The sequence below is a fragment of the Octopus sinensis genome, linkage group LG7 (assembly GCF_006345805.1).
Source record: "Octopus sinensis linkage group LG7, ASM634580v1, whole genome shotgun sequence".
NCBI lineage: Eukaryota > Metazoa > Mollusca > Cephalopoda > Octopoda > Octopodidae > Octopus > Octopus sinensis.
This window is the reverse complement of record NC_043003.1, coordinates 71,469,203-71,495,183: the sequence shown is the minus strand read 5'-3', so window position 1 is coordinate 71,495,183 and position 25,981 is coordinate 71,469,203. Positions and strand designations below refer to the sequence as shown.

The 25,981-nt window shown below is 33.9% G+C and overlaps 1 protein-coding gene across 3 annotated transcripts in view; it reads left to right on the top strand.

The window, feature by feature from the left end:
* Nucleotides 1-25,981, top strand: part of LOC115213902 (caspase-3) — a 296,363-nt gene that overhangs the window by 226,588 nt on the left and 43,794 nt on the right. For all 3 annotated transcript variants that reach the window (XM_029782878.2, XM_029782879.2, XM_029782881.2), the window contains one exon: nucleotides 12,339-12,586. In XM_029782878.2, the coding sequence (XP_029638738.1) occupies nucleotides 12,339-12,586 (248 nt within the window). The remainder of the gene's footprint in view (nucleotides 1-12,338; nucleotides 12,587-25,981) is intronic.

The following is a 25,981-nucleotide window of genomic DNA, read 5'->3' as shown; positions in this document are numbered from 1 at the left end:
AAAGAATGGTACAGAATTGTACAAAGTACAGAGAATGTGTGTGTGTGTGAGAATATTGGAATATTGTAGACTGAAGTGGATGAAGGCGTGACTATTTAGTAATCATTCTTTTATATGAACATAAAAATGCATTCTTCTCTTTACAGTCAAATTATTTTGATTTCTCATATTTTAGTTTCTATTAAGATTGAAAGCACTTGGTTACATCATTGTTAAATTTCCATTGAATTGAAAGAATTTCATCTAATTTTTGCAAACATTACAATCTACATCAACTCTGTCATTACTTTTGACTGAGCTGAGATCACCTAACTATAGTAAAGAACCATCTCTTTAAGAACAATGCCTTACAAGGAAGCTGCTCAACTACTTACTTTAGTTACAATATCAAATCTTCATAACACAGCTAAGTATTGTATCCCTAGGCAATGAACAAAGCACATATTTTTGTCTGCCTAAATTTATTTGGTTGAAAGTAGGTTCCACTTTTATTTCATATTAGGCACAAGCATGGCTGTGTAGTTAAAGAGCTTGCTTTCCAACCATGTGGTCTCGGGTTCAATCCCACTGTGCAGCACCTTGGGCAAGTGGCAGCTACTATAGCCTCAAGCTGATCAAACTTTTGTGAGTGGATTTAGTAGACCATATATATGTATGTATGTGTGACAAGGTATAAATAAAGGTCGTTATATATTTTGCCTTTATTAGAGTAAATTTGGCTTACAGCTGTTTCCAGTAGTCATTATAGGTACATTACTGAGAGGTTTATTCAACTGGTCTATCGATAAGTTGAGAAAAATTGAACGACCTAAAAAGTTAATGCTACTTTTGTCAGAGCCATTTCTGCTTATTACAAAGCAGAACAATGAAAGAATAGGGGAGGGAGGGAAAGAGAAAGAAAGAGGCAAGTGAAATAGAGATAAAGAAGAAAGGGAAAGCAAATTACGATTTGGAAGGGAAGTATTTAAGTGAATAGAAAAAAGGAAAGAGAGGAAGAAATACAAAGAATAGAGGAAGGTTCACTCAATTGAAGATGAGGGATAGGATGGCCGAAATTTGGGAAAAGGTCATTCATAAAACATTATATAATCAGGTCAACACACGTGAACATATTTGCATTGCTTTTAGGATAGATGGTCTCCAAATGTTGTGTTAAATTTTGACATGACCATTTACAGTCATTAGTACTCTCTTGCATAGCAGGGGAATTGTATTAGAAAATGAATGACATATCAGTAGTAATCATATTATGGTGGAAAGGTTTAGAAAACTTAGGCTAGCTAGCATATAAAATACTGATAGATTGAGAGATGTGAGGTTGAAATAAGATAAAATCAAATTGAGTTATTTAAAGTCAAATAACAGTGGTGGCTGGATGTAATTTCAAATTAAACTCATTTATAAAATTAACATTAAACTAAAAATTAAAAGAACTAAAGGAATTTTACAAAATAAAAGGTCATTTTAAGCAATAATAATAATAGTCCTTTTTACTATATGCACAAGGCCTGAAATTTTGTAGGAGGGGGCCAGTCAATTACATCGACCCCAGTGTTTCACTGGTACTTAATTTATCAACCCCAAAATAATGAAAGGCTAAGTCCACCTTGGAGGAGTTTGAACTCAGAATGTGAAGACAGACAAAATACCACTAAACATTTCACTGAGTGTGCTAACAATTCTGCCAGCAATAATAACAACAACAACGACAATAATAACACCAATAAAAATTATAAAATTATAAAAAATAAATAGCTGAATAAAATAAAATTTTAAAAGGCAAAAGATTTTAAAATTTAATGAAATGAAAAAGCATATATACATATATATAAAGTTAGGTAATTTATATGTATTTCTTAGACATCATCCCCATCCTGACCAATGTTTCTCACTGTAGTGTTAAAGTTATCTAGAAAACCTGCTGAAGGCCATCCTTCTATTTTCTGTTGGGAAAAAGAAGTAAAATAGAAGACAAGGCCATCCTAAGCTGAAAGTGAAGAGACAGGGCCAGGAAAATTCACCTAATCCATCAGCTACACTAACAAAAATACCGACACACTCAACCAAATCTCAATAACAAAAACAATGCACACTCATTGAAACACAACTACAAAAAGCACCAAAACAGAAACAAATACACAAAGAGAAACAACAATCACAAGAAAAACTTGTACAACTTAGTAGAGAACCCAAACGCCTCATCAACTTCACAGTCATTCACAAGAGCAACAGCAAACTGATGCAGAAAGAAGGCAAAAGCACAAATATTCATACAAAGGTGTTTGCAAAAAGTCTGGCACTTGTCATCAGTAGCTTGGTCAGGGAAGTGCAAACCTGAGTAGGTCTATCCATGACAACCTCCACTTTATGTGATATTTCATAGTCCTCCAGGCAATAACAGAGGAATTCGAGACTGGGTGCCCCTTGGAGCTCCTCTATGCTGATGACCTTGCTCTAATTGCCAAGTCACTATCAGAACTAGAGGAAAAGTTTCTGGTGTGGAAACAAGGATTAGAATTCAAGGGCCTTAGAGTCAACCTAGCAAAACCAAAGTGTTAATAAGTAGGAAGGCAGACAAACCACAAATCCCTACAGGTAGATGACTCTGCTCGATCTGTAGAAAAGGCATAGGTAGAAACTCCATAAGATGTACCCAGTGTAAGCTATGGACACATAAGAGGTGCAGCAATATCAAAGGGAGGTTAACTAGGAAGATAGTTTTTGTATGTGGCAAATGCTCAGGTGCTATAAATACAGAAAATGTGCAGAGAACAGCTTCTATTAAATTCCAAGGAGAAAAACTAGAAGTAGTTGATAGCTTCCGTTACTTAGGGGACCAAGTCAGTACCAGGAGTGGATGCTCTAAAAGTATAGCTGCTAGAATAAGAATAGCCTGGGCAAAGTTCAGAGAGCTCCTTCCTCTGCTGGTGACAAAGGGCCTCTCACTCAGAGTAAAAGGTAGACTGCATGTGTGCGAACTGCCATGCTACATGGCAGTGAAACATGAGCCGTAACTGCTGAGGACATGCGTAAGCTTACAAGGAATGAAGCCAGTATGCTCCGCTGGATGTGTAATGTCAGTGTGCATACACGACAGAGTATAAGCGCCCTGAGAGAAATGTTGGATTTAAGAAGCATCAGATGTGGTGTTCAAGAGAGATGACTGCGCTGGTATGGTCATGTGTTGCGAATGAATGAGGACAGCTGTGTAAAAAAGTGTCACACCCTAGCAGCTGAGGGCCTTACTGAGGTAATGACTAGTGACCAGGAACTTTTGGAGATATGCTGTATTTGAGAAGACCCAACAAGCCAAGTGAGACCATAGCCCATGGCCTATGCTAGTGGGTGTAACCAGCCCATTTATGAATACCCCTCATTCATTGGACAATAACCCTTGCTTGTGAAGACCTGTTGAGGCAAGTGAAATCAAAATCAAAATTGCTGACATGGTCACCGACAGTACCGCCTGATTAGCACTCATGCCAGTGGAACATTAAAAGCACATCTGAACATAGGGTGTAACTGGCCCACTTATGAGTACCCCTCATTCATTGGACCATGAACTTTGCTTGTGAAGACCTATTGGGGCAAGTGTAAACAAACCAAAATCGCTGACATGGCCGATGATAGTACCACCTGATTGGCACTCGTGCCAGTGGAACATTTAAAGCACATCTGAACGTGACCGTTGCCAGGGCTACAGATTGGCTCCCATACCAGTGACACATGAAAAGCACCATTTGAGCATGATCGTAGCCAGCATCGCCTTATCAGCATGAGTGCTGGTAGCATGTGAAAAACAACGTTCGAGCATGGTCGTTGCCAATGCTGCCGGACTGGCTCCTATGCAGGTAGCATGTAAAAGCGCCTTTTGAGCATGAGCATAGTCATTGCCAGAACTGCTTGACTGGCCGTCGTGCCAGTGGCACATAAAAAGCACCCTCTACACTCTCAGAGTGGTTGGCATTAGGAAGGGCATCCAGCTGTAGAAACTTTGCCAGATCAGATTGAGCCTGGTGCAGCCTCTGGTTCACCAGTCCTCAGTCAAACCATCCAACCCATGCCAGCATGGAAAGCGGATGTTAAATGGTGATGATGATGATCACAGAGAGGGCAGGGGCCAAAGCTGGTTTCAGGGGTGTTCTGATCAATTTGGATCAATCAAAAGCGTTAGATGGGGTTGACCATTGCTACTTGGAAACCACCCTGAAAGCAGGTGGTTTCGGACCAAGTGTATTGGTTCTCACAATTTTTAATAGCAAAAACTCAAAATGAGGCCACAAATTCGTGATATGCTCTACTGCAAAGCTGACCAACCCACACCAACACAGAAAAATAAATGTTCAAATAATGATGGGGATATTCTAATATCAGACATCAATTTGAATAAATACAAATCCACAAATGTGACAGCTGTTTTAAAGAGCTTTTAAAGTAGGTTCATTTTACAAAATTAGTGAAGTGTGATGCAATTATTTCTTGTATGAAACTGGAATTAAAATGTTATGTTGCATTGTTTCAGTTAGAAGTGATTTCAACTATTAATAATAAAACAGTGTAGACAGCTTGAAATAGAACAGAATGGTTCCAATGTTTAATATTTTACAATAAAGAAATCAACAACACACTGTTTCAGCTTGATTTCTGCATTAATATCTCAAATTGGACAGATAATATCAGTGATAATGGAATTGTTAATGGTTGACCATGATTCATAAATATCTCTAGCTACTAAAGAGGAAGAGAATATGTTTTAAGAAAATAATTTTTAGGAGATAAAATAAGAAGAAATATACAGAACAATTACAAAAAGACATTAGTTGGAGCCAGTTGTAATTTGCCAATTGAAAACTCATATAGAGAAAAGGCATTCCATTAATTGGTATAGATTTCAATTCTAATTCACTCCATTGTTCTACATTTAACTATTATTTAGATTTTTCATTTGTTCAGATATAAGTAACACAAAAATATGAGCAGGTAAAATGGAATAAATTCTGCTTTCATTTTCTAGAATATAATGACAGCCTTAAATTCACATTTGCTGTTTATTAATATTTCTGTTGGAGGAATTATTTGATATCTTGAAATTTACCAGTTATAGGGAACTCGTTCATGTATCAAAGTAAAAATTTGAAGTTTCTTTATTTTACCCAAAAGCATTTTAGTTAGATGAGATAAAGCTGTTGCACTCAATAAAGTTTAATTACAAAAAAGATTATGCCATTTATTTACTTAAATATTTTTATGATTTAATTATAAAATTATGTATTACAGGAAAAGTAATGTTGCAAATTTATGAAAAATATGACAATGATCTCTTAATGATCTTAAGTAGGTTAATCATTACTCAATTGACACTGGAATAACAGTTTCTTTAAGGCATTGTTGATTTAAATGATGCGAAATTTCTGTTTTCTTTCCATTACTGTTTCCTTCTTTAGAAATACCATTCTATCATTCAATTTTTATTGTAATTTGTAAATGTGTATGTATGTGTGTATATATATATTTATATGTGTGTGTGTATGTATAAAAATGTCTTTAAATGATTGCACTGACATCTGGGCAGTTTTCTGCTAGCCCCTTAATAATATTTTCGCATTTGATCCCTAATTCTAATAATTTTTATATTTTATGTCTAATTATTTCTTTGTATAATAGTGCTCACTTGCTTAGTAAATATTGCTTTCATTATTTTATCAGTTTCTTTTGTCTCTCTTTTAAACAAACATCACAGTAGATCAGTTACTGAAGGAGAAGCAATTTGGCAAGTTTTACCTTCTCCTCAAAGCAACATAGAGATTACAATTCAGCTTTTGCAGTGTGTGTGTGAGAGAGAGAGAGTGGAGAGAGATAACATTGCAAACAATGAATGAAGTAAACATGAAATGAAAAAATCGTATAAATAAAAGGGTATTACTACATATATATATGCCCCTGAATTTGTTGCCTCATAATATCCAGAAAAATGGATACTTTTTAACAAAATTTTCTACAAATACCGCTTAGATGTTTGACTTCAGAGTATATAAAGATTTATTGGAAAGAATTTTTCTGAGGGGGTGGAGAGAAGAGTTTTAGAAAATTCACATGATCTGACTTTTTCTCTCATAACTTTCAGGAAGATGAGTATTTCTTAATGAAAATTTATACAAATCCCTTTCAAACAGCATAGATTATGATTTTAAAGAAATTTGTGGGGAAAATTTTTTCAGGGATTTTCCCCATTTTTTTTAAACCACAGCCTTCAAAATGATGGGATTGGTGGGGGGCATCTTTGTATTAAAAATAGTTTTGTAAACTTTTTTTTTATAACCCCACCCCTCCCTCATCATTCCACTTCAGACCTGTTTTGGCCAATTTTTTTTTTGTACTTCAAAACCATGGTAAGAGCATTTTCAGTAAAAAAGAAAAGATTGTTAATATATTCAGAGGGAAAGTGAGTGATTTAAGGGCAATTTGGCTATTGTGTCTAGCATTTCTAAGGACAACCCTCCTCATTTCTTTATCACTCTCGCATGTATTGATGTTTATTAATATTTTTTCCCCATAGATACATTTATATGCTATAAAAATAAAAATTTGAGAAATTATGAGTTTTTTGCAACTCCACTCTCTGCCCTCTGTTAGTTTCACTTCAACATTTAAATTTAATTTATGGCAAAATATTTTTGCCACTTTGAAACAGTGATCTGTTCACTTACAAAAATTCACTAAGTGATGCAGCATGAAGTTTTGTCAGTGTACAGGTCACAGTTTCAAAGCAACGGTGGGGGTAAAAATTTAGATTGCAATTTATTTTGTTGTTTTCTTTCTACCAATGGCCTACACGTGTGTTACTTTGCCATCATCATTTAATAAAATGTGCTTAATGGGAGAAAAATATTGAAAAAACGTCGATACATGTAAGAATGGAAAGGGAAAATGGCCAAACTTGGTCCGGATTGTTATTATTGTAAGGCTTATAGTGTTCCAAATAGCCATAACAACAAAATCACTTCTAAATTTTTTTTACAAAAATTATATGGGTATTTTAAAAAATTTTCATTCAATAAATAATGTTTTTACATTATGTATACATTAATAGAATAAACTGTCAGTTTTCCAAATAGTGAATTAAAACTTGAAATGAAAACATTAAAAGAGAAAGTGAGACTTTGCAAATAAAAATGGAATACTCCACAGTAAATGCAGCAAATATTTAAATTTAGGAAGAATTGGACGCAGTGAAGGCAATGAATATTTAAATATGCAAAAAATTGGAGTTTACAAAATTCTATAAACTTGAGAAATTGAAATTATAGTTAATTTCTTAGAACATGAATTTATAAAAATATTTCCAGACAGTCAACCCTTTGATAATTGCTTTCTTTTAGTACTTTTAGTAATTGTTACATACCTAGTTAATAAGCAGCTTTCTCCATTATAGTACAGATTATATATATATATGTATGTGTGTGTATATATATAATCAATGCAATAATTTAAAGACTTTTTTAAGATGTTAGATTATTTTAATGTCATTACAATGTTTAGATTAATTTTTCTGAGAAGTATAAAAGGTTGGAGGATTAGCAGAGTGGTTGGAGAATTAGACAAAATGCCCTGCACTATTTAAGATACTGCTTTATATTTTGAGTTCAAGCTGCACCACATCCAACTTTGTCTTTCCTAAATAAATAGTAATAACATAGAGGGGGTTTGTATTCATCTTAGTCGTTCCTTTTATGCATAAAAGTTACTCAGTTGTCAGAAACAGCAGCAGGTGGTACTAAAGGTCTACCAGTATTTAGTTTTGCCTCTCTTGAGTTTTAAACCTGAGACAAATTTACATGTTATTCCTCCTGGACTGATAAAGTAAGTAGCAATAACTTACTGTGATCCAATGGTCATTATAATTAACCAAAAGAGATCAGTAACTCAAAAAGGTAAAAAATGAGGCTGAATGAGCAGAAATGATAGATTGCAAGAACAGAAAAATAGTATCAACTTGTTACCTTTTAACATGTGGCCATCAACATATGACTGTCATCAAATATCCTCTCATTTTACTCATCTTTTTCCTCATTATTTGGTTCTATTTGTAACTTTCCCTTACATTTCTTTGGCACAAGACTCTTCTTGCAAATTCTAGAGACTTTCTTTAGATGGATAATGGACCTTGTTGCTTCAGAAAATGTTAACTGTATGAGTTGAGTTAGAATTATATGGTGTTAACTAGGTATTAAGTTAACTGTGAGAATTGAGGTTGTGTAACATTAAGTACAGGAATTGTTAAGAATTAAGATTATACAGTGTTACTCATGGGATTTGAGACTATATAGTGTTGTGAGGGAATTGAAATTATACAGTGTTGACTATAGGAATCATGATTATATGGGAATTTTTTAACATTATATAGTGTGGGAATTAAGATTATATTATGTTAACTGCAAGAATTAAAATTATACTGTGTTCCCTGTGGGAACTGAGACTATATAGTGTTAACTGTGAGAATCAAGATTTTATAGTATAAGCTGTAGAACATGAATATTTTGTGTTAAAATAGTGAGTAAATATTATTAGCAAATCAGTATTATAACAATAAACATTCCTTTATTGATGTCATCATTATCATCACCATTCGCAAGAGTTTTAATGATATATCTTTATCCTGTGTTCTTTCAAATAAGATTTCAAAAACAAATATATCTTATTTATTTATAACACAATCAAAACAAATTTTCAAAAATTGGGATCTTTCTTTCGACGCCAGAAATTGTTTTAATTCTGAATAGTTGCTGAACCTCTACAGAGTACATGTATAACCTACTTCAGAGTACTTCTTGCATATCTGGAATCGTGCAATTGATAGAACTACAAACACTTTTAAAAACAGTACCATCATTCCTATGTTTCCTCTATTGGTATGACAAAATTTATGTTCTTTTAACCTGGAACAGACTACTATCACTATGTCTTCAACTCATCACTTGTGCCAAGTCTCATTCTCCAGTTCTTGTTCTTTTATTCAAAGTTACCTGCAGCATCCTGGAATTCTCTTCCTATTCATCATTTCTGACAGACATCAATTACAGAAATTGAGGATAAACAACCTCATAGATCAAACTTTGTTTAGTTTCATGTATCTAGCTGCAGATAGGTACTACAGGGCGGTTTACTACTACTTTTATTGTAAACAATGGTTGTACTGGACACAGTATATACAAAGTATTCATAAATTTACCTTAATTTGTAAAATTCAGAAAATAGAAAAATAAGAATATCTCAGCAAGTTACATACAACCAATGGAGCCCACATGGAAATGTTCTGATGTTTCTAATAAAACTTTATTTGTTTGCTTTCCTTTTCCAGTAAACTTTGCTGAGTTATTCCCCACTTTTTTTTTTAATTTTCAAATTGTAATGGTAATTTACGACACCCTGTGATACAGGGTTGTCACACAATAGTAAAGAAATTGCCTTAGTTTTTACAGAGGTGTCAAATTGCTGGATCAAAAAAGTTACAGAAAGGGTTATAGCTCTACTAATTAGGAAGTGAGTTGTCTTAGATAAGATGCAGCTTGATTTTGTACTAAGGAGAATTACTACTGATGCATGATCTCTAGTAAGGCAACTGCTGGAGAAGTATTTAACCAAAATTCTGTACTTGGCAGATCCCTTGAAATAGTAGATAGTTTCTGTTACCTTCAGCTTTCAATCTGTTCTTTATTTATTTTTCTTTCTCTACAAATAGCTATTTCATATTTCTATTTCATTACAATAAATGTGAAAAAGAATCTCTGAAACATTGATTTTTTTTGTTTTTAATAACTGAAATTAATCATATTAGAAGGTATTCTGGGGTGTCATTATTTATTCTGTAATTTAAGTGGCATCTGGTTTTAATGTCAGAAAATTGGATGTCTTTGAAAAATGATCATTGCATTTGTTTTCTACTTGTTGCTTTACCATAAATGTTAGAAATATTTTCTATTGCTTTTGGTTTGGAATAATTGGTTCCAGCAATTATAGCAAACAGTTTTTTATTGACACTTTGACTGCTGTACTAACAGGTTTAAATATCTGCAAAAAAGCTTCTTTATTAATATATCTTACATCTTATAAATTTCTAAGATTGTGGAAATAATGATTGTTGCTTTCCTGTTGACTTACATTACTTTTTTTTTTTATTATTCATAATGTTTTCCTATTAATGTAGGGGAGTTACAATGGCTGGAAGGTTACAGCCATGGACAACTGACCACAAATGGTTAGTTAATATCTTGCAATAGCAATTCTGTTTGGCTCAGGAGCAAGACTCAGAACTACTAACTGCAGTTTGCCTAACCAGACAAAAAGAAAGATGATCTATTTTTATTTAACAGTTGAATGTGATAGAAAGTAAACAAGTACTGTTTCAAGTACTATGCCTCATAGGGCCAGTTACATTGTTTCCATGGAATTTAAGTGACTGAGACCACAATATTCTCCTGAACAGGATGTCAGTCTGTTGTAGGGCTATTCATTTATAGCTGAGTCGACAGGAGCAATTTTAAATGAATTATTTTGCTGAAGAACAGAAGGCACCACTTGGCCTAGGAATCAAAACCATGATCTTGTAATCATAAGTTCCATACTTTAACCACCAGTCCATGCACCACTTGTGGTAGAAAGCTGCATAAATGACTTTTGGTGTAAATAAACCAGCCATCTATACAAGAATGGAAAGCAGCAAAGAAAAAAAACATAGCAAAAACATTACACTGGAAACAATATCGGTTGTGTTGCTTTTTATTGTAAAAAACGTCTACTTCACAACTACATGGTTCCAGGTCCAATCCCACTGCTCAACATCTTGTACAAGTGTCTTCTATCATAGCCTCTGGCCAACAAAATACTTGAGGGTGAAATTAGGTTCATAGGAATTGTGTAGAAGACTCTCATTTACACAATTCATGTTGTTCAGATGTAGATTTAATCTTTAGACCAGAGTAACACCACCAAACCTGTGGGTCAGGCACTTTCTCCAAATCTGAGGATAATTTCCTTGCTTGACTCAGTGGTAAGGGACCCTATGTGTTTTTTTATTTTTATCATTACTCTACCCTGGTTAGTTTGTTTTCGGTATGCAGGTTTGGACACGTTTTGTATGGAAAACTAGCAGTTACCAATACATGCAAGTTTCCCCTCTCTATGTCACTGGTGTTGCCCAAAGTAAAAGCAAGGGACCACTAATGCTATTGAAGGCATTGCCTTCAGAATGGAAATTGCAAGATATTTTATCCAACTCTATTACCTTACTCTCATGAATTATTTATTAACTTCAAAAATTGTAAAGCAAACTTGACCTTAACTGAATTTGAACTTAAAGTGTAAAGAGCCAAAGCATATACAATACTTTTTTCTATCCAATACTTTAATGACTTGACCAGTTTACAATTTATTGCCTTAGTCTAAGTGACAGTATATATGGAATTCATTCTCGTTTTTAAATAAGTAATTGCCATGAATAGTTATTTCCAAAAGGTTTGATATTGAAAATTAATCAGCAAATCTAATAGACTCTTGATTTTATAACAAATGAAAACAGTAGCTTAGTCTCTCTTAAGAAGAAAATTATGCCAGGAGTTAGGATGTATATTTTGATAGTGAGCCAGAACAAAAAAAAAACATTATATGGAAACATATATGGTCTTACTGCAAACTGTTTAATCATTGTCATAAATATCTTGAGATACTTATAATGAATTACCATATCCCCCAGATCCAGAAACCCTCAGGCCCCCACCCCCAAAAAGCCTACAGTTAGACTTTGTAACTCCCACTTGGGTTGAAAGAGAGACATCACCATTTAAGTGGCTCACCATACACACATATCTGTACTAAATCGTACAAATACGTTCATATCTATGTGTGTCGTCATCATCATTATCATCATGTGTGTGTTTAAGTTCCTTCCCTCCATCAATATATTGAACTTTGTGGAACATATGTGGTTTGTGTCTCTACTAGAAATCATTAAAAATAGTAGCTGGTTGAATTGGTGGAACACCAAGGTAGATCAAGTCATAGTTAATAGAACTAACTGTGTTTGGCTAAATGCCTTTTGGTATTTTGTTGCATCCCAGTATATTCTGAGTTCAAATCCCTCCCAGATTTATTCAGCCTATTATTCTTTCAGAAATGATAAAATAAGTAGCTATTAAATAAGGCAGTTGATTTAATTGACTGTGGCCTTATGCCAATGTTAAAATCAATGGTAATAATAATAATAATTATTATTTTTAATGTGTTATGAGCTACTTCATGTTTAACTAAAAAATGATTTATTGGTTATTAATTATATTTTACAGTGGAGATAAAAAGTCACTGAGACCAGGGGCCCCATCAGATCCTTTGGAATACAACTTCAACAATAAAAGGCGAGGAATTTTCATAATCATTAACAATAAACACTTTGATGAATCAACTGGTCAACATGCAAGAGAAGGTACGGATATCGACGCTGAACGTCTTGAAGAACGGTTCCAAGCTCTGGGTTTTGAAGTTCAGCGATATGATAACATTACACGGACTAAAATGACTGGCCTCATGTATGATAGTAAGTAATTTCTGAAATAAATTTTATATCAATGTCAGTATCATCATCATCATCATCATCATCAACATAATGGTATTCATTATCATATCATCATTATCATCAGCATTATCAATATGATTACTTTCTAAACTTCATCATCATAAACGTGATGGTGACATTTCAGCTGTTCTGATATTATTTAAATTGCAAGTTCAAGACCTGTGGTTGAGCCTTTTATCTATCAAAAACACTCATTCATATGTGAATGACTTAAGCTTAAGTCTACATACTTCAACAAAATGATGGCATAATGAACATATAGATTGAAATTTAAAAATTGATAAATAAATAATAAATAAAATGTTGTAATTCAACAATATATAGAATGCTTAAGATCCTAGCTAGATCAACAAAGAGATAAAGATCTTGAAGATACTGCAACAGAAGGAGAAAGAAATTAAGAAATTAGAAATGGACTGTGAAGAGCTGTGCTCACATACATACCACACACATGCACAAAATAACATGACAGCTCACATGCAACACAAGAAAAAGAACCAATGCCCTCTTGGATTTAGACTCAGGTGAGAGGATCACAGAAATGATGTATTGAAAATATTTCACCTACCCTTAAGATTAAATAACAAAGAAAAAACATAAGTAGTACATATTTGTGTCTGTGTGTGTACGTACATACATATGAGGTGTATGTATCCAACTCTTTTCCCTACCAAAACTAATGCTGCATGGGCAAAATCCATTGGGTGGAAGGTAATGCCACCCTTCCTGCACATGCATGAAAACTTTCATGCAGGTAGGCTGCATCAGTTCTTGACTGTTATGCCTAGAGTACAGACATGTAGTGTGTGCTTGTCAGATTTTCCTTTTCATGGAACACATTGAGCAGAGATAGTGCATCAAGTTTTGCTAAAAGCTAGGTGATACTCAAGTTCAAACCATCCGGAAGATTCAGCAGGCTTTCAAGCCTGTGCTTCAATATTACCACACCTCAATAGAGAGTGAGGCATGTTCAGGCTGGCCATCCACAACCTGAAACAATGAGCCAATTGAAAAGGTTCAGTGAATAGTCATGGTAGATTGTCATGTAACTGTTGTGGTGGACACCCCCAAGTGAGAAAGGGCTGTTTCACTACTGATAAATAGTGGACAGAGACAGCAAGCAGGGTCAGTCAGCAAGGTACACTGTATGGGCCACTCACTCAGATGATGGTGTCGTTATAACAGTAGTAACAAGGTTATGAATGCTCCAAGGAGTGTCGAAATGGAAGAACTATACACAGTGAAAAATATATAAATTCTATTGAACAAAGATTCCAAAGAAAAAAATGTCTGGTAAAACTGAAACTCTAACACAGAACTGATCTATACACAGTGAAAAATGATAAAATTTCATTCAAAGGATTTTAGTCAGGTCACTATGTGTTAGTAGTGCTACTGGTAAACAATGTAGACTGGTACTACCTAAAGCATTCTGAAGAGAAAATAATTCTGTGTGGAAGAAGAAATAATAATAATAAACTCGTGTGAAGGATTTAAGTCAGGTTGCTATGTGTTAGTAGCACTACTGGTAAACAATGTAGACTGGTACTACCTGCGGCATTCTGAAGAAAATAAATAATTCTGTTGTACTCTCTTTACTCTCTTTTACTTGTTTCAGTCATTTGACTGTGGCCATGCTGGAGCACCACCCTTAGTCGAGCAAATTGACTCCAGGACTTATTCTTTATAAGCCTAGTACTTATTCTATCGGGCTCTTTTGCCAAACCGCTAAGTTACAGGGACATAAACACACCAGCATCTGTTATCAAGTGATGTTGGGGGGGGGGACAAACACAGACACACACACACACACATATATATATATATATATATATATATATATATACATATACATATATACGACAGGCTTCTTTCAGTCTCTGTCTACCAAATCCACTCACAAGGCTTTGGTCGGCCCGAGGTTATAGTAGAAAACACTTGCCCAAGGTGCCACGCAGTGGGACTGAACCCGGAACCATGTGGTTGGTAAGCAAAAGAAACAGAATATGAAAAAAAATTTCAAAGTGGGGAGGTGTTGTGGTGGACACTCCCAAGTGAGAAGTGGGCTGTTCCACTACTGATAAATAGTGGACAGACTCAGCAAGCAGGGTTACAGATGACAAAGATATGTCATCATAATGCAGGACATATCAGTAACAATCCAGGAAATTTCTCATGAAGTGGGAATAGGCACAGAATCAGTGCATTCCATTTAAATGGAGGATTTGTGCATGTAGAGAGTGTTGGCAAAATTTGTCTCCAAGACAAATGAAGTCTTGAGTTGTGGATGCACAGTCCAGCATGTCTTAAACAATTTCCATGTGGAGTTACTTCTGTTGCTTCTTAGAGATTACAGTTTTTATTAAATATTAACAATATTTAATGCTACAAGTATTAAATACAGCAGAAGCAGTTAAAGAGAAGAAGATTCATATTTCAAAACTTTTATAGCACACTAAAATATTGATTTTGGAAAATAGGAAAACATGTTGTTGTCAAGTGTTATACACAGATAAATGTGTATGTATGTATGTGTGTGTGTGGGGGGGGAGGTCATTTTAAATCTGCTTTCCATGCTACTATAGGTTGGATGAGTCACCGTGCTTAGAGTCAGCACATACGGAAGGCTATTACTCACCTAAACAGGCTGGGTGATTGCATCCTGTTTGTGTTTCATTTATGGTTTGATTTTTATAGCCAAATGGCTTTCCTAGCACCAACCATTTTACAGAGTGTAATGTGTGATTTTTTTATGACACCATTACTAAAGAGGTGTCATATCCTCAAGAAGACTAAAGAATTCTCATAATTTGGCACTTTACAGAATGTACTGGGCACATGTTTCATGACACCAGCACAAGATAGACAGCTATGTCCTTGACGCAGGTAAAGGGACTTCAGAATTCCGCATCAGTGATTGCTTATATGTATATCACTTATATTTTTTAATTATTATAATTCTTCCACTGAGGAGGGAGCTGGTTTCCAACAAAGATGCAAAGCTCCATCTTTGGGATGTAGTTAACACAGACAAATTCACATTTGGAACTTGAGAAAAGTTTTGCATATTTTTATTGTTCCACTCACAGATTGTATGTATGTATATATGTATGTGTGTATATATATATATATATATATGTATGTAAGTATATAGAGAGAAAGTGAGACAGATATATATATATATATATATATATATATATATGTATGCATATATACACACACACACACACACACACACACACATATATATATATACAATCTGAAATGTACAGTATTGTATATCCATCACAGCTCATCTTACCAATCGGTTTCATGCTAGGAATACAATGGAATGTTACGTAACCATCTGATTATATATCCTTACACTCATCAGAGTTAGCTGATATGGAAGGGAATATGGCAACTACTCTTTTACTTGTTTCAGTCATGTGACTGTGGCCATGCTGGAGCACCGCCTTTAATCCAGCAAATCGACCCCAGGACTTATTCTTTGTAAGCCTAGTACTTATTCTATCAGTCTCTTTTGCCAAACCGCTAAGTTACGGGGACATAAACACACCAGCATCAGATGTCAAGCGATTTTGGGTAGGACAAACACAGACACACAAGCATATATACACACATACATATACATACGACGGGCTTCTTTCAGTTTCCATCTACCAAATCCACCCACAAGGCTCTGGTCGGCTTGAGACTATAGTAGAGGACACTTGCCCAAGGTGCCACGCAGTGGGACTGAACCTGGAACCATGTGGTTGGTAAGCAAGCTACTTACCACACAGCCACTCCTACGCCTATAATCTATATTATAGATATACTCTTTGCAAAGTAACTTTCAGAAATTGTTTGTCTCCCTTACATCCATTGGTCATAAAAAAATATAAGATATTGCTTTTTAATATTAGATTCACGTCATTGAAATTTTTTTGAAATATCTACTTCCAGTTTTCTAGCATCAGTGATGTCTATATCTTTCTTTCTATGTCTCTCCATTTCTCTATATCTCTCTATCTATCTCTATATCTATCAGTCTGTATCTTATCTATCTATCTATTTCTATCTTATTTGTCTAACTAGCTAGCTCTCTCTTTCTCTCCCCCTCTTTCTAAATCTCACTTTCGTCTCTGTTGTTTACACTTTCATTTTTCAGACGCTATTGTTTTCACTGTAAGTTTTCAATTGCTATTTACAAACAATAACAACAAATTACTGACAGAAAGAAGTTCACAATTACTGATAAAAGTAATTTCATACATAATTTATTGACAGAAGTAATTTCATAAATTTCACTTCAATCCATACACTTCATTAAATTTGCCTACAAATTTCTTATTTACTTTTGTAATGTTTTGGGATTTTTGTTATTGATGGAATTACTGATAAAAGTAAGTTCATGATTTACTGACAGAAGTAACTTCAAAAATTTCACTTAAATCTGTACACTTTGTTAATTTCTCTAAAAATTTCTTATTTACTTTTGCAATGGTTTTGTGTTTTTCTCTTGTTAACAGCTTTTTTCTGATTCCTTCGACACTGGCTCTTTGGTTCACTGACAAATTTCGCTTCAACCCGTATAATTCTGTATTTTCCATAAAAATTTCTTATTTACTTTCTGCCCCTTGTATTAAGAAATATAATTTCCATTACCCAGTTATTTTTCATTGTTTGCATAATTTTTTAAATTTTAAATTAAAGGTATACCTTTCTTAGGCTTAAATAATAGAAATATGCATGAGGAATTCAGAATCACTAGTCACATTGAACAAATATTAGTAGAAAAATAGTTATGAGGCAAAAATGTTACAAAATTTCATGTAAGGAAGTAAGGGAGTAACGCTTAAGCAATAAGAATAAAGAATATATTTCTAAAATGAATGTTTACTTTCTAAGGCAGTGAGCTGGCAGAAATGTTAGCATGCCGGACGAAATACTTAATAGTATTTTGTCTGTCTTTACGTTTTTGAGTTCAAATTTCACCATACAGATTATTAAATTTTTTTTAACTTAACACTTTTAAACTTCCGATACTGGTAGAATATGTCACATAGAACAGGGTTTATTCTTAAAGTTTTTGACGAAATTTTGTATTTTAGAAGCAGTATTTCGTCTGTCTTTACATTCTGAGTTTGAATTCCGCCGGGTCAGCTTTGCCTTTCATCCATTTCGGATCTATTCAATTCAACGTACAGATTATTTGATTAATTTTTTTTAACTAAACACTTTCAAACTTCCGATACTGGTAGAATGTGTCACATAGAACAGGGTTTACTCTTAACATTTTTGACAAAATTTTGACAAAATTTTGTATTTTAGAAGTTATTTCATTAGAAGTTATAGAGTGACAATGGACAAATTTGTGTTTGATAAGTGCCAATACACGAAACTCTCAGCTTTTGACCTACTCTCTAACTTCTGCCGATGATATATGTACATATTACATATAGGTGTAAAAAAATCTCATTATGCAATCGAACCAATGAAAGAGCCTCTACCTGGTCGCTCAACATGCTAAAAATAGTAGCCAAAGTATCCCCCTACCTAAATCACACGCCCATTGTATGTAATGCCCTAGATTATCCCTACAAAGATTTTTTGCTGAAGGCTAGAATGTCTTTGGTGATACGTTTGCAGTATCAGGGTTTATATGAGGCTAAATAACAACAACATTATGGTCAATTTCTATATTAACACCCACACGATTTTCATTAAGAAAAAAGAAAAAAAATTGATTTTTTATGTGGAATCAAGAACCCTGACCGCCTAATATGCTGCAAATCCCTTATTTTAGTTAAGAAAAAATGAGGTAGGGGAGTTTCTCCCCAATTCCGGAATCATTGGAAATTTTTTTTTTTTTGTTGAATGAATTCCTGTGACCTCCTGATATTGCAGAATTAGGTTACTTAAGGTGAGCCTGGTAACTGATGGATTTTAGATCTTGTAGTTTGTAACTTTAGGTGAGCCATGGTGCAACCAACAAAATGGTAAAAATCCCTGCCATTAATTTGGTGTGGTTGTGTAATATCAAATAATTCAATCACAACATATATTTAAATTAAACATGAAAATAATTGAAATATTATCATCACTTACATGGAAATCTTGAATTATTAATTGACATATTATTATTATCTTATAACAGCAATGCCTGGAAAAATCATGGATTACATGGAAAAATGCAAGCATGAAAAGTCCTATTCTTAAGATTATAAACCTGGAAAAGTACAGGATAAGTTATTACACCTGTAAAAGTGTAGGACAAGCTATTACTTCTAGTAAAGAATAAGAAACATTTTACTTAAAATATTGCAGCTAAAATTAAAATTTGAATATTAAAACTTATTTTATTATAGTTTACAAATAACATTATACTTATTTAAGTAGAATTTGGCTAATTTACTACCTTAAATACAGGAAAAAGTGACTAATTAGACAAACTTACAAATTAGCAGAACAGTTTTGTACTATAAATTTAAAAGATGAGAACTGTAAAGAGTGATAAATTAGAAGAACTGGCATTCTTTGCTGCATTATTTTAAGTAAAAAATTTCTTATTCTTTACTTTACTAGAAGTAATAGTTTCTCCTATACTTTTACAGGTGTAATAACTTGTCCTGTACTTTTCCAGGTTTATAATCTTAAGAATATGACTTTTCATGCTTGCATTTTTCCATGTAATACATATATGAGTTGAAAACTTTCTGTTAACACTTCACTTAACGTCTATGTTCCATGCTGGGATGGGTTGGGGAATTAGTAATGTAGAAAGTTGGTGTCTCAGCTACTAGCAGTTGAGACCTGCATAATCTAGACAGCCGTTTTAAATTTTATTATTCTCTTTAACCTGGGCAATGCCGGGTATTTCTTCTAGTGTGTGTGTGTGTGTGTATATATATATATATATATATATATATATATAGTTTTATGATGAAGTAGTGTTTAAGTTCAATAAAAATATATCCAATGAATTTAAGAATTCACCTATTAATTACCATGTTATTAGACTCTGATATATTATTATTTCAATGCAATAATCATAAATAGAATGAATTTGTCTATTTATAAATTGGCTAAAATGACTGATCAGAGCAACAAGGAGGTGATCAATATCACAATGATTCTCTTGTGACAACTACAAATTATCCTTTATCTGAATTGGAAAAATATAGAAAACCATACATTTTTTCCTTTTAATTATAATTTATCTATTTTTATTGAAAAGAATATTCCATTCTACAACAAGCACAAGGCTTGAGATGCTATCTTGCTTTCAGAATGTAGTCATTCTGGCTTGTGTGTCCACCAGATTTATAGGTAATTAGGTGATGTCTTAAAATTAGTGTTGCAGATCATTTGGTCATGTTTGTTGACATCACCAGCCACAAAGATAAGGACATTGTCATTTGTCATCAAGGGAGTCTGTGAAAGGGCATTATAAAAACAGTCCTTTTGTTCATCTAGGAGTCCTGATTCAAGGGCATAAGCAGAGATAATTGTTACAGTTATGCTTTCCAAGACTAATTTAAACTTAATTACCACCTGTGACTTTGTTTTGTATTCTATCATACAGTAAGTACCTTAATCACTTTATCTGTCCATTTCTCATCTGAAAAGAATTTTTTGTGGAAATGTTTGCCTGCAGGTAAACTGCTCTTACACATATTCAGATATACAAATATTAATATAACTGCTCAAATGAAACATTATTTCCCCAACTCCTCAAACATACAGGGTCAAGAAGATAAAAAAACAAAAACTTCTTGAAAATTTTTACTTAGAACAAATACAACTCTTAGATGAATATATATTACATGAATATTAATACAGTCCAAAATAAAGAAAGGAGTCTCTAAGTCTCTACAAGGTTAATGAAGAGCTTGCTTAGAACTAGAAAATAATGCTTGAGAATTTTAACTTAAGATGCTATAGCACTTAAATACACGCGTTACAAGAATATTAATACATTCTAAAAGGAAAACTTTATTACTGACCACAAACAAGCTATGTATACACACACACACAAATACATACATACATACACACACACACACACACACACACAAATACATACACACACACATACATACATACATACATACATACACACATACATACATACACACATACATACATACACACACACACATACATACATACATATACACATACATACACACATACATACATACAACACATACACACACATACATACACACATACACACACACATACATACACACTCACTTACACACATACGCACATACACACATACATACATACATACATAAATAAATAAAAGTATGTGTGTGTGTTTAATCATCTAAGAATCCATAAGTCAGAAAAATAGGCATTCATATATTTGTCAATAGAGTTGGTATATTCATCAAAACATACATTATTATAGCTCCCTTGTTGTCAATTTTACCAATTGGTTTTGGACAGGATAGTAAATAATCAAATAACTGCACTCATGAGAGTTGGCTATCATGGAAAAAATAGTGGCTGTTCTCCGTTACTGAAGCTCATATCTAGTGAATGCTGTGAAAAAGATGAAATGAAGTCACAGAAGACAATGAAACAATTGGATATATCAAAGTTATGTTCTTTGTCCCCAAGAAACCTGAATGGTTGTTGTCAGTAAAATTGGAGTTGGGATTTTGCTGGCAACCATTACTCAGGTTTTTCCAGAGCAAGGAATATAACTTGATGAATCCTCTTCAATTACCACCTGTGACTTTGTTTCATCTTTTACACAGCACCCACAAGCTAGATGTAACACTTCATCACTTCCATTTATGGAAATTAGTCATCATTTTTTCCATGCCAGTCAACTATGACACACACATCCTCAAAATTATCATCATCATCGTTTAACATCTGCTCTCCATGGGTTGGATGGTTTGACTGTGGGCTGGCGAACCAGATGGCTGCACCAGGCTCCAGTCTTGATCTGGCGAAGTTCCTACAGCTGGATGCCCTTCCTAACGCCAACCACTCCGAGAGAGTAGTGGGTGCTTTTATGTGCCACCAGCCCGGGGGCCAGTCAGGAGGTACTGGCAACAACTTCGCTCAAATTTTTTTTTTTTTACACATGCCAACGGTACAGGTGCCAGTAAAGCGATGCTGGTACTGATCCCGCTCGAATAGTGCCTCCTACATGCCACCGGCATGGAAGCCAGTTAGCCGCTCTGGCAATGATCATGCTCAGATGGTGCTCTTAGCACCCTACTAGCACGGGACACAAGTTCCAGTAAGGCGAAGCTGGTAACGATCACACTCGAATGGTGCCTTTTATGTGCCACTAGTACGGAAGCCAGTTAGCCACTCTGTCAATGATTACGCTTGTATGGTGCTCGTGCCCGTCATCGAATTTCACTTTCATTTTGATTTCGATTTCACAGTTATAAGATAATTCTCTGAATACTTAATATTCTGTACAAATCTAATTGGTAAAATCAGCTGTAAATATCTACAACACTGTATACTTTGGTTAATATATAAGTGTGTGTGTGTATAAACACACCACACTCAGATAACGTAGTTATATAGAGCATGGGTTATATAAGTACAGAAGTATAAAACACATATCTATATTTATACAAACATCTTATGTAGCTATATGAAAATACATTTTTTGCAAGATGTGTGCCTCCTAGCAGAATAATCTTCTCAAGTTTTCATCCAATTGTGTTATCTAACGGTGATTGTATACTTCTGAAAATACTGATCTTTCTATATTTTTAATACACTTAGTGTCCTAATTATAGGAATAATACTGATTTCATGCCTGATTTTTTGTTATCTCTATATTTAGATCTTTGGATATGGATAGAAATAGCATCTCTTTGATTGAAATGTTTATGTCCATTGAGCATGACAAATCAATCAGAATGCAAATTGTTACTGTTGTTGCTCATGCTGTCACAGCATGTTAATTTGATCTCTGCAAGATATGATCTACTAACTAGTTTTAAATGTAGGAAATTTCTATTTTATTTCTACAGCAGAAGAAAGTTATATTATAATTTATCATGATATTTGCCCTTTTGGGAGCAAAAAGACTATGTAATAAAACAGTTTTGGTTCAACATATAATTTCCTTTGTTTTTTTTTTAGCAATATAGCAACATAACAGGTAGGATATCCCCTTAACTAATCACTTAAATATTTCTGCAAATACAAGCAAGATAAAAATAACATATACACAAATACTTCGCTCTGGTGCACAAACATTTTGAAAGGGAAAAATAGGGACTTTTCAAGCACTAAAAGTACCTTTAATGCATGCTTTATAACTAGATCTGCAAGAGTAGCCTTCATATACACAAGCATTTTTCACAAACATCAATGGAAAAATAGTATTTTCTTAATACTTCAAACAAGGTGTTTCTAAATATGAACAAGACCCCAACCCCAGAGAAAAATTATAGCAACCCTGTGTTAATAAATTCTTTGTTTCCTTACCCAAATAATTTGTTTGGGATCTGGCAAGGAGAAACTGACATACATATGCCTTGTTAATTATGGAACAGAGTTCAGTAGAACCTCAAAAGGGTTTGAAGGAAGCTATGGGTTATATGTGGAACAATATTGCAACCATCAGCAAAATAATGTATAAAACATCTTGGCAGTAACTAAAACTCCAGCATATAAGATAACAAAACACTAAGATGATAAGATAACAGTAGGAGACATTGGTAGTGTTGTTAATCACTAATTTGTTTTCACCTTTGTGGAACAATGTGAGTGGGCAATAAGTCTGGAGGTCATGAAAATAACATTGGGAGGTTAGGAGGAGTGTTAGTACATATTTCCAAGTTCTTATGACCCCTCAAGACCACAGAGTCATAGCAGAATACTGCCCCAATATGCTTAGAAAACCTAGAGCAATGAGATAAGTGGTGATATTATACTTGAGTTAGAAAATTCCACTTGAAGGCTTTCTACTCCTTGAAGTTAAAAAACAATTGCAGAAGGATCCAAAGGTTGCTGTTCTAAATGTCCCATCAGTTGAAGTTTCAAATTTGACAAGGAAGATTGCCTTATCCTTTGTCCTAAGAGCTGACCAGAATGTCAGGGGACTCATTCCCCTATCACAACTAGCAGTGACAATGATGAGTAGACAGAGGAGGAGAAAGGTCTACAACAGAAATAACAAGCAACATTAACTTTGGCTTTGCTAGGGGCCAGAAAGTCTGCCTCTACCTTGTTCCCAGAATCTGATAAGCCAGAGTTTTTCTTTCCCCCAACCAATTGTCCTGTGAGAAAATGGAGAAATTGTGGAATTTGGAGAGGTGTGGGGATCTATCATAAAGAAAAGGAGGAAACTCACTCTAAAAGCAAATAAAATGCAACAAGATGATGACAAAAAGCAATTCATGGCCATTTAAAAGATGAACCAACACCTGATAAGCAAAATAACAGAATGTTGGCCTAAGGATATGAGTTAAATATTCTAAATACCAAGAAGGAAATAGACCTGGAATATTACAAAGCATGATACACTTTTGATAAAGAAGACCTACAGAAAGAGTCGAAGACTATGGCAGTATAGAGTTAAGGACAATATAGATAAATTTCAGTTGAAATATAGATTTTAAATGCATAGGTAAGGGGAAAAAGTTTGGTGGCCATAAATCATATATCTGAATAATTAAATACAGATATGGAGACAAATAGAGAGACGAACATAAAAATAAGACAGAGACACAAATATATAGAGACTACAACTGACAAAGATAGATACTAATACACACACACATTATATTTTAAGGTAACTTAGGACTCTTGTTTTTGCTTGCCTATGGCCTAGCATTCTGGTTGGTTGACTGCCTGGTGATGTCATTTGTTCTGGTTGCTTGATAGTCTGGACACCTCATTTGTTTATCAAATGTCCTGGTCACTGCTTTTTTTTCCAATGTTCCAGTTGGCTGATTCATTTTAATTTCCTCATGTCCTAACTGCTGAATGCTTAACAACAACATTTTTGTTGTTTTTTTCCAGAGTCTGGTTTTAACCAAAACATAATCCAATTGGTCAATTCTAGCATGATGTTAACAAATAGGATTAAAAAGACTGTAATTACACAGTAGTTTAAGTTAGGGTTTCAAATACTGCAGGAAGCCCATTACCTCAACTTTTGATTTACTTTTATTCTTTTCTACTTGTCTGATTGAGTTGAATATACCTGTATTTTCTCAATCTCTTAGTTTTAGTTTTGGTTCATATTTCTTAAATATATTTTCCTTATTTAATCAGAATTGGACTGAAGTGTTTGTGATACATTCATATAAAGGGAAAATTTGGAATTAGGGATATTTATTTGTTGAACAAAGATCCAGTTGTTTACTAATGGGTATTTTTCTGGTACTTGGGTCTTATAATTATAGATGGTAAACCATCATTTTGTGTCCCAGTGTTAATACCATTCGTCTATGTAGTCTTCATAAAATTCTTATTGCACAAGTGATAAATATTTTGTCCTAATTTAAATTCACATCAAGCTTTTAATGAGGCTGATGTAGGTTCCACAATTAGGGCAATTATACTTTTAGATTATTGTACAATTGGGGTTGCATTTTTGGTGGGTAATTTGGTGCCAGTAATGTATTTAAAAGATTTTGGTTGTCCATTTTGTGTGTTTTGAGTGTTGTTTATATTTGTGGATTATTCATCAAAAATGGAATATTCTTATGGATGATGTTGCATGTTTCTGTACTTCTTGGATTGTGTTGATGATAAAGGTAAAGTATTGAGTATATCAAGGGTACTTCTTGCTTTTTGTAATACTTAGGTGTCTATTGTTTTGGGCCATTCTAGTCCATTATTCATTAAAGTTATTGGGTATTGTCTTTCAAGTAATATTCTCTTAAGTTCATGAAGTTATTTCTCAGAGTTTTGGGATTGGATACAATTGTGCAGATTGTTCTTGCCTGGTTAAACAATATTTATATTCATATATTTTGGATGGCGTGAAGATAATAACAGATTTTGTTTTGAGTCTGTTGGTTTGATGTAGATATTGCTGTTGGAATTGAGAGTTCCATAACAACTTCATTTACAAGGGCTTTAATTTTTATTCTTGCAAAATCATCATGGCCCTTTTCTGAGCATACAAAACCAAATATCTTGAGAAAATTCAATGAATTATTGCAGCAACTTATCCTGAGCTAACTGAACATCCAGATACAACCTGAGTTATAGTCTCATCTGTATTATAGTAGAACCAGTTTACCCATAGGATTGTTCTTGTGTGTGCTGCTACAATCATTTCCTCAGTTATTTTCTTCAGTACTTGTTTCTTTAACCAGAACCATCTGTCTTTATCATCCTTTGTCTTTTTGAAAGTTTCTTTCC